This window comes from Bison bison, unplaced genomic scaffold (assembly GCF_000754665.1).
Source record: "Bison bison bison isolate TAMUID 2011002044 unplaced genomic scaffold, Bison_UMD1.0 scf7180017864244, whole genome shotgun sequence".
Classification (NCBI taxonomy): Eukaryota; Metazoa; Chordata; class Mammalia; order Artiodactyla; family Bovidae; genus Bison; species Bison bison.
Genome location: NW_011494816.1, coordinates 1,633,165 through 1,643,730, shown reverse-complemented (window position 1 = coordinate 1,643,730; position 10,566 = coordinate 1,633,165). Strand labels below are relative to the sequence as shown.

Genomic DNA, 10,566 nt, shown 5'->3' with positions numbered 1-10,566 from the left:
GCTTCGCATGAGGTGGCCAAGGTACTGGAGTTTCAGCTTTAGCATCATTCCTTCCAAAGAAATTCCAGGGCTGATCTCCTTCAGAATGGACTGGTTGGATCTCCTTGCAGTCCAAGGGACTCTCAAGAGTCTTCTCCAACACCACAGTTCAAAAGCATCAATTCTTCGGTGCTCAGCTTTCTTCACAGTCCAACTCTCACATCTATACATGACTGGATGTGACGTATGGATGGAAAAACCATAGCCTTGACTAGACGAACCTTTGTTGGCAAAGTAATGTCTCTGCTTTTCAATATGCTGTCTAGGTTGGTCATAACTTTCCTTCCAAGGAGTAAGCGTCTTTTAATTTCATGGCTGCAGTCACCATCTGCAGTGATTTTGAAGCCCCCAAAAATAAAGTCTGACATTAGCCTTGCTGAAATCCAAACTCAGGTCTGACACTAAAATGTGTTCGTTCTGTTGCTTCTCCATTATATTCTTCAGAACTTTTTGAAGGGAAAGTTGGAAGATTAATTTTCAGCAAGACCCTAGAACTTCATTTGTGTCCTAGATAAGCATCTAGTGTCTGTGGCTTTGCACGTTTCGTTTCTTCATCTTGATTTTTGTAATGTTTGTGAATCATGTTATACATCATTGTGCCTTCCCAGAGAACCCATGTCTCACAGTTCCTAAAAATCTTTTAGTTAATTGACCAAAGGATGTGTGTTTTCCTTTCTCTAATTGCCATTAATCCCCCAAATCCCCATTAACCCACTTCAACTCTATGATTGGAAGATGGAAAACAGGAGCTTTATTTACAGTGTAATTAAAATATGTCTGAGTAAATAAGGCTCATTTGTGTACCCAGCTGAGCTTGGTCACCAGGCAGCTTAGAGGGGGTATCAATGCCCCAGGCCATCTGTACCCAGCAGTCAGGCCAGTGATCAGCTTCAGTGTATCTTATTCTGATTGGAAGTAGGCAGAAAATAGATCTGACGCCCTTCTTGTCCTTGGATTATTCAGTGCTCTTTTTGATAATTATGATCCTGGTGACAGAAGAGAAATGTGAACACTTTAAATATAAGCCCACTGATCCTAGTGAACCATCTCACTATGAAAACTTCTAGACGTCTATGAGGAAAATGGATGAGAAAGGCATGCTCTTGCCACAGGCGTTTCCCTTTCCCTGTTTTTTTTTAGGCTTCTCTCCTGTTTCCTGTCACTTCTAATCCCTTTTCATTTTTTCTTGCTGACCTCATATGAAATAGATGGACAACTAGAAAGCAGGGTGGAGACCACAGCAGTGTCTTTTTAATCTCTTCCTCTCCAGAGGCCTTCTGATACTCCATGATAGCAGTCTGGCCTCGTGCCCAGTGTAATTAAAGTGTCCGTGCTCACAGGTTTGTCTTAATAACCGTCTAGTTTGGAATGAGTCCTTGTCGTAGTCATGCTGCACATAACTTTGGAATAAAGTTAGCAGGCTAACTGTGGCACCGGGGAGTGGGCAACTACTCAAACAAGTAGGAAAGATAAAACCTGATGTGACAAATAAATCTTTGATGTGGTATGTTGTTGGGCATGTACAGGTTAGAATCCAGAATTCTTGGCCTGTTCCAGTTTTCAAAGCACTAGATATTTAGCATTAAGTAAAAAGCAACCTTAAAAGAATGAGTGATTAAAATTATGAGTATCCTGAAGTTTGGAAATTCTCTGAAAAAGTCCCAACACTGACCCCAAGGTCTGACTTCTAACAAAGCAGATATTTTCTCTTGTGTCTTGCCTTTGCTTGTATGTTTTTATATATTTAAAATTTAAAGTTTTTATAACCTGTGCCTACATAGTAATCAGTAAAGTCTGCTTATTACGTTGTATCTTGTCCTGATGGAATGTTGATGTATTACAAAGCCTCATATGGTGATGTTTTAAAAGAAGGAAAAGAAAAGCTGTTGATTGCTGTCCATGCCCTACAGATACCTGGTGATTTCAGAAAAACTCGAGGAGATTAAGTCTTTCCGGGAGCTGACCTGTCTGGATCTTTCCTGTTGCAAGCTTGGAGATGAGCATGAACTTCTAGAACATCTCACCAATGAGGCCCTGTCTAGGTATTGACCTACCACCATTTGTAAATGAATTGTTTTGTTTTTTAAAGGGTGATCCAGTGGGAAGGATGTTAATTACTTCCCAGTCCTGTGTTTGTTTGCTAACTTTTTTTTCTAAAATATTTTCAGTCTCCATTTACTTGATACAAGCAATGTTGATTGGACAGGTAAGGAAAGTAAGTCAGTAGGTTCTTTTATCTAAATAAAATTTATTTTGACATGCAGTACTTGACACTACCTGGGTTGAAAAATGATTTTGCCCTGATTCATTCTAGCAAGAGATGAGAAGTTATATAATTTTTGCAATCATTATCATTTTCTATTTTAACTGTCATTGAGCTGTAAATCATTTAAAAAGTGAACTAGTAAAAGACAGCCATAGAAATTATTTTCAAGAACCATAATTTAAAGTAATCACCCAGTTCACACCCTTCATAAATAGTCCGACTGATCTCAGTCTGGCTTGCAAAGAGAAGGCCAGATGGATTCCTTTATGGTTTCATAAATACCCAGAAGGACAAAAGCACTACAAACCTGAGTCTAGTCTTTTCCCTCAGGCCTGCCTAGGAAGTGACACCGACATACTGCCCTGTAGAAAGGTATTTTTATGTGAGGTTGATAAAAGTTCCGATTTCTTGTATGTGGGACAGTGGAGCACATTAAAACACCAGTTACAGGTTAGCTGAATGGATCGCCTTATGGCTATCCAACCAGTCCATTCTGAAGGAGATCAGCCCTGGGATTTCTTTGGAAGGAATGATGCTAAAGCTGAAACTCCAGTACTTTGGCCACCTCATGCAAAGAGTTGACTCAATGGAAAAGACTCTGATGCTGGGAGGGATTGGGGGCAGGAGGAGAAGGGGACGACAGAGGATGAGATGGCTGGATGGCATCACTGACTCGATGGACGTGAGTTGGAGTGAACTCCAGGAGTTGGTGATGGACAGGGAGGCCTGGCGTGCTGCGATTCATGGGGTCGCAAAGAGTCAGACACGACTGAGCAACTGATCTGATCTGATCTGATGGCTATACCTTATAAATCCATTCTGAAAATTGGATTTATAAAATATTAGAATGAAAGAATTGTGCTTTATATGGAGGATTCTCATAGGAGTTCTTTAGCAGACTGTCCCAACACTTAGAATGTTTTTGACACATTTGTCAAGAATGCAGTTTTTGTGTGAAACAAGTGTATTTATCCTAATGAAGTCCCTGCTTACCTCATTCCACCATGGTGCCCTCTACCATCTGAGGCTAGTACTACATGCTTCTTTGGTCTCAACCCTCACACAGTAACTGAAACAGCATCAAAGGATCTTTAATTCTGTTAAATGCATTAAGTGTGAAATAGCAAGGGTTAGAAGATACATTTTTAAATGAAATTTATGAAAATGTTCTCATAACTGGGTTTTCTCAAACGCTCTTTAAGTAATTTACTCATGGACTTTGTTTCCTAGTGTAACTCAACTCCACCTGAAGGATAATTGTTTATCTGATGCCGGGGTGCGGAAAATGACGGCACCAGTTCGAGTGATGAAGAGAGGCCTTGAAAATCTGTCGTTATTAGATTTATCTTGTAAGTTCTGTTAGAAGTTATAGATGATTAATATTGGAAGAATGGACTTAGAAATCAACTAGTTCTTCCCCTTTGTCTGAGAGCTGATAAAATTGAGGGGTGATTCTTAGGTGCCCTAGCAAGTTAGTGGCAGAGCAGGACTAAAGCCGGAGACGGTTATCTCCTAGCCAGATACCTTTCCTGCCATGGTTCCACTCTGTAGGGCAGTAAAAACCCTTAAGGATTCACTCATGCTGCTTATTCTCTGCAGAGAGGTCATATTCACTGTATATTCACAGCGCAGAGGACATGTGACTCATTTTTACTTATTTTTGAGTTGCTGATTGATAGTGTCTGTCAGCTAGGTCATTTTTATCAATAATTTCTTGGTAAAGATCTGGATAAATTCACAATTTTGATGCTTACTCAAGATGAACCAGATACTGACTCCAGTAGTGGAAAGATTATAAGATGAGTTATGATTTAACTGAGCATGTATTGAATATGTGGCAGGATGGTTAGTGTCAAAAGAGTAGCGAAAAAAAAAAAAAAGAGTAGTGAAAGCAGGTGTTTGAGGTCAGAGGACACTCCTTGCTCCGCTGTGTGCCCTTGGGCAAGTTATTTAAACTCTCTGAGCCTTGGTTTTGGCTTCTGTAAGATGAAGACAATAACGCCCTCCCTTCCTCCCCGGGAAGTATATTCATTTAGCAGATTTTTTTTTTGAGTGTCTGCAATGTGCCAGCACTGTGCTCATGCTCTTGAGGACCCAGTGGTAAATGCACTTCTCTCTGATATGAGAAGATTCAGTGTAAGAAAGGATTGTTTTTAAAAAATGCAGGGCTTCCCTGGTGGCTCAGTGGTAAAGAATCCACCTGCCAATGCAGGAGATACGGGTTTGTGAGATCTCAGGTACCGCTGAGCATCTAAGCCCATGTGCCACAGTTACTGAGCCTGTGCTCTGGAGCCCAGTGGCTACAGCTACTGAGCCCATGTACCACAGTTGCTGAAGCCTGCATGCCCCAGAACCTGTGCTCCACAGCAAGAGAAGCCAGCGCATCGGGCAGCCAGCACACTGTGACTAGAGAGTAGCCCCACCTCGCCACAACTGGAGAAAAACCCGTGCTACCCAGCACAAAAACAAAGACCCAGCACAGCCAAAAATAAATATATTTTTTTAATGCAGGTTAATAAGACAGTGATAGTCTTTGTGTCTAAGTATTCTTGAAAATCTTATTAAAATCTTTTACTTTGGAGGTGAAGTGGCTATGAACAAAGTCTAATATACCTGTGTATATACATGTTTAATATACATGTTTTGAATATGCTGTTTTTATGTGGTTCCAAATTAAACCCTTTGGAGTAGCTATCTGGCTCACTAATTTCTCTGCTAAACCCCAACTCCTAGAAGTTTAGAGCTATAAAAGATCTTAAGGATCATCTCGTGTGACTCTTCATAGGAAAGATAGATTCCCATATTTAATTTACTCTGAAAAGTTTGTTCTCTCAGTATTTTATATTTTATCATTGTTTGGCGTTTTTTCTTGAGCTTATTATTGGCATTTTAACAATACTTATAACTGTAACAGAATACCACCTATGTTTTTGACATCTAGGTAACCCTGAGATAACAGATGCAGGAATTGGATACCTCTTTTCTTTTAGAAAACTCAACTGCTTAGATATCTCTGGGACTGGACTCAAGGTAGGATTTCTGTTCCCTTCTCTTACTTTCACAAACATACAGTTTGGTATTTTGCTTCTGCTAATCGACATTCAGAAAGGGCTGGTATCTATGATAGAGTTTATTTCCTACTGAGAACAAGTTCGGTGTTGCCCATGTGTGTGCTGACCATTGCGTTGATTGTGCTGACCGTTTCTTTCTTCCCTCACTAGGACATCAAAGCTGTCAAACACAAGCTTCAGACCCACATCGGCCTCGTTCACTCCAAAGTGCCTTTGAAGGAATTTGATCACAGTAACTGCAAGACAGAGGGCTGGGCTGATCAGGTAAGGCAGATTTTTCTCTTCTACAGTTAATATGGCTTCATAAATTCCAAGTGTCTTATTCAACACTCGAATAGATGCTAATCCTCTTGGTATTCTTCGGCTGAACTGTCATCTTCAGTCAAACTCGAGACACTGATGACTTGTAACTAACCCAGTTACTTGAGAAAAGTTGTTAGATGCTAGTCCTTACATCTCATGCTCTGGTCACTAGACTGTGCTTCATCCTTATTGGACCTAGAAGAAAATGCCTTCTTATAAGTGACTCAGAAAATAAATGAATTCTTGCTTGCTATGCAAAAAAACAGTATGATCTAACTCCAGGAGAGATTCTCTTAGCTATGTGTGTACCAGAAAAAGAGAACAGTTACACTGATTAAAATTCAAGTCTAACTCTTTCCCATTTAGGGGGCAAATTTCTTAACTCTCCTTAGTAAGGAAATGTTTGTTTTTTTTTTTTAATTCTTAGCGCTCCCATTCTCTTTCTTTCTTAGGTTTAAAAATTGTATTTTATGTACAGAGAGCTATTGTTTCTGGGAAGGTAGAGGTCTTGGATGACCCATTCAGGGAAGTTCACTTAGTCCAACTTATTGAAGCCGATACCCTTCGTGTACGGGTGGAAACGCTGGTGGCACGTACTGAGGCCATGTTTTCAGATCAGACCATGCTAGTTTGAGCAGACTGCGCCCTCCCATTATCAGCTTCTTCGCTGAACTTTGCTTTGATGCTGTCTTACCTTCTTGATGGTCTTCCTCAAGTTGGTAAAGTACAGACTAAAGTAAGCACTCAGAAGGTAACCAAGTAGTAGAGCACCAGTAGATGCCAGCTTGCCTGTGGTTGGTGCCTGTTGCCTTCAGATACTTTAAAGCAGTGTTGATTGGAGGAGGCCTGGAGGACCCACTGAGCTTTTTGTTCTGGATCCTTCCTTGGCTGCGCTCTGTAATGCATGGTGGTGGACCTATCCAGCCACCTCATGATAGCATCACTTCCTTATAGGTAAGCATGAAGGCGTGCTGGTGAGTCAGTGTTTCAGAAGTACTTTGAAGTTTGTCCAGTAAATGCATGCTGAAATCATCACATGCATCCGTTGTCAGACTAAGTTTGTAGCGCTGAAAGAGTCCTGGATACATCCAGTGGACTTGGAGCAGGTATGGGATGGTCATGTACGGGCTCGGAGTGGTTTGGTTATGGTAGCAGGTGACATAATGGAAAGAGCATAGGCTAGAGAGTCAGAGGCCTGAGTTTGGGGTCCTGGCTCAGCAACCCAGTAGGTATACAACTTAAGGCAGTTTTGGGCTCTGTTTATTCATCTCTAAAATGGAGAAACCAGGACCTCTCTTGCAAAGCTAAGGATGAAGTAAAATAACTAGCAGCTTGGACTGAAAGTAAGTTGAGGCTGCACACAGCCTCGCCCCATGCAGCCCCAGCTAGGCCCCTAGGACGTGGCAGCGGTGCTTTATCTATCTTCCGTTGCTCTCTTATTGAAACTGTTACAGGCTGACTCCATTCTCCTGCCTCATTCTCAGCAGGTGACACAGAAAAATGAGGCCATCTAACAGGAGTCCCTTTACATCCCCATGTCTGTCTCAGAATTTCTCCGTTAAATCACTTGCCAAGGGTCCCCTGGCTAGTAAAGGCAGAGCTAACTCTGGAACTGATTTCTTAAACTGTGTGTTGTGCTGCTTCTATGTCTTGCAAATGTTTGTCTGTCTTTATGATTATTTCATTACATACCATAATGAGAGTGTGGAATTTAAAGCTCTTGTTACTTATGGTATATGTGAAATACTAATAATTGTTGTCTTTTCTTTATTTATGTGTAGTTTCTACTAAGCCAGATTTTTCAAAAGAATTTGTAGTAACTTATAATAAATATATTAATACATTTGTAGCAGTTTTAAAAAATGGAAACTGATCATGAAGTATCCTGAGAAAGTATGGAAATGTGGTTATTTTACACACGTACAAGAGTTTGAATTACAGTTGGTATAGTCTAAGGTGTGAAAATGGGCCTAGGAATGTGTGAAAAGTATTATGACTAAGGTTTCAAATTTTAGTAAAGTACATGCAGTTTATTTGTAGATTGGAATAGAGACTCATCATAGTCTGAAGTAAGGTTACCACAGGGGAGTTGTATTATGGAAAGAGAGGACTTGGGAACAAGGAAAGCTTGAGATTAAAAACTCGAGATTTTGTTTGGCTTCACATCATCTTTCCAAATACATTTTATTAGATTGTTCTGCAGTGGGAGCGTGTGACTCTGGAAGCTATGAAGCCGCAAGAAACCTTGGAGTCTCGAACAGCAGCTCAGCACTTCTGTGAGAAATTCCCTTTCCTTTGGAGTGTTTCGCCCTTAGATTATTTGGGCACTTAGTTCATCTTCACTCAGTGGGAAGATTAATTATGATCATATTGACTTAATTAGATCACCAAGATTTATACTCTGTCAACATGGCTTATAGTGTAAGTTCACACTTAGCTTTGAGCACCAGCACCAGGAAAATAACTTATTAAGCGTATGTATATACGTACATATGTGTTTATATATATCCCGTCTTGTTCCAGAAAAGATTTGCAGTGATACAAAAATAGAAAACAGAACATTAAAAAGGAATTAAAGTATAGCCAAAAGTAGAAGCAACCCAAGTGTCCATCGACAGATGAATGGATAAACAAAATGTAGTATTTACATACAATGGAATATCATTTAGCCTTAAGGAGGAAGGAAATTGTAACACTTGCTATAACATGGGTGAAATTTATAGAGACATCTTGCTAAGTAAAATACACCAGTCACAGAAGACAGATGTTGGGACTTCCCTGGTGTCCAGTGGTTAAAAATCTGCGCTTCTAGTGCAGCCAGCACAATTCGATCCCTGGTCAGGGAGCTAAGATCCCACATGCTGCGTGCTGTGGCCAAAAAAAAAAGGACAGATGTGTGAGTCTTACGACGTCCCTAGAATAGTCAAGTTCATAGTGACAGGAAGTGGAATGATGGTTGTTGGGACTGAGGTGAGGGGTGGTGGGGAGTTACCGTACCAAGTTTCAGTTTGGCCAAGCTGAAAAAGTTCTGCAGATGGATGGTGGTGATGTTTACAGAGCAATGTGGATGTACTTCATGCCACAGAACTATACACTCAGATGATTAGCATGCTAAATTTATGTTATGTGTATTTTACCATAATTTTTTCTGAAAGGAGTTAAAGGATAAAATTAAAGTGAAGGGAAAATAAAAGTAGAAAAATAAAAAAACATTTATTCTATACCAAAAGATAGAGAATAAAGTTGTATCATTTGCTAGAGTTTTGCTGCAAACTTGGCTGTCTTAGAAGACAGAGTCAAGTCCAGATTCTGAGTAGTAATAGCTGACATTTTTTGAGCTTTCACTGTTGTGCCAAGCATTGTCCTAAGCACCATATATTACTTCTTATATCTTCACGTCACCCTTATGAAGTAGGTTTTATATCCCTATCTGAGAAAACTGAATCTTAGACAAGTAGCTTGCCCAAGGTCATTTATCCAAGAAGTGGCAGATCTGAGATTTGACTGTAAATCTGTGATCTCTCTGAGTACATACCCTCAACCTGTGCTGGTGCATATGCTGTAAATTACTTTATAAGGCACACAAAAGCGGGGAAAATGAATCCAGACTCACCCTGTTTGGGCCTCTTGTCACTTCCGTTGGATCATTTTTCTGGGCTTGGGCAGGCATTGGCAGCTGGCATAGTAAGCTCATCACCCTTCCGTCTGTCATCCTTACAGATGGGAAGCGGGCTCGAACAGAAGCCCCAGGGAAGTATCCCCTGACAGAGGCCCACATGAACTCTTCTGAGAAGCTCCAGTTCTATAAAGAGAAGGCCACAGACTGCCATGGGCCACTGTTGAAACACGAAGCCCTGTCAAGCCAGGAGTCAAAGAAGAGCAAGAAGAGAGCTTTCGAGGAGCCAGAGAAGGAACAGAGCAGCTCTTCACAGACTTCAAAGCAGAAATATGTGTGTCTTGCTGTTGAAGACTGGGACTTGCTAAATTCGTATTGATTGGCAAATATAAGTTGACCACCTCCCCTTCCAGTGCTAATGTATGAGGAAGGGGGGCTGATAATGTTTTCCTTTTTGTTTGAATTTACCTATGGCATTAGCATAGCAAGCGATTATTTCTACTTTTGTGGTGGGAGAGGGGAATGCTATGGAAGTCTGTAATAATTTCTAATGTATATTTTCAATACATAGTAATTTTTTCAAATAAACATTTTTGCTGTCCTTAGGGTCTCCTTGTGAAATATACACTGGAGCCACAAGAAGTAACACTTTGGTTTGGGATGGAAGGCCATGTGAACTAAGGCAGCTTAGTGTCATTTGTTGCTACTCTAGTTTGGCCCAGCCAGTAGGATGTACGTATAAACGTGTATATGAATGGCAGCCACTACTGAATGCCTCCCGTGTGCCATGCCCCAACCTGACAACAACAGTAAGTTGTTGAAGGTAGGCATTAACCCTAATTTAGATAGTTACGAAAACTCAGCCTCAAGTTAAATGAGTTGTGGAAGGTCCAGAGCTTGAAAGAACCCAAATTTATATTCCATCCTGTCCAGCTCTAAGGTCAATTCTGTTACATTGCCTTCTTTAATAAGAGTAACCATTCATTAAAATCTCAACTATTCAGTTCAGTTCAGTCGCTCAGTCGTGCGACCCCATGAATCGCAGCACGCCAGGCCTCCCTGTCCATCACCAACTCCCGGAGTTCACTCAAACTCATGTCCATCGAGTCGGTGATGCCATCCAGCCATCTCATCCTCTGTCATCCCCTTCTCCTCCTGCCCCCAATCCCTCCCAGCATCAGAGTCTTCTCCAATGAGTCAACTCTTCTCATGAGGTGGCCAAAGTACTGGAGTTTCAGCTTTAGCATCATTCCTTCCAAAGAAATCCCAGG

The 10,566-nt window shown here is 40.9% G+C and overlaps 1 protein-coding gene across 1 annotated transcript in view; it reads left to right on the top strand.

Moving 5' to 3' along the window:
- The window catches only part of LRRC42 (leucine rich repeat containing 42), a 20,977-nt gene extending 11,082 nt beyond the window's left edge, over positions 1-9,895 (top strand). The window contains exons 3-8 of the mRNA XM_010847145.1: positions 1,950-2,081; positions 3,536-3,654; positions 5,247-5,335; positions 5,527-5,640; positions 7,871-7,955; positions 9,400-9,895. Coding sequence (XP_010845447.1) covers positions 1,950-2,081; positions 3,536-3,654; positions 5,247-5,335; positions 5,527-5,640; positions 7,871-7,955; positions 9,400-9,674 — 814 coding nt within the window. The 3' untranslated portion in view covers positions 9,675-9,895. The remainder of the gene's footprint in view (positions 1-1,949; positions 2,082-3,535; positions 3,655-5,246; positions 5,336-5,526; positions 5,641-7,870; positions 7,956-9,399) is intronic.
- Positions 9,896-10,566: the final 671 nt, after the last annotated feature.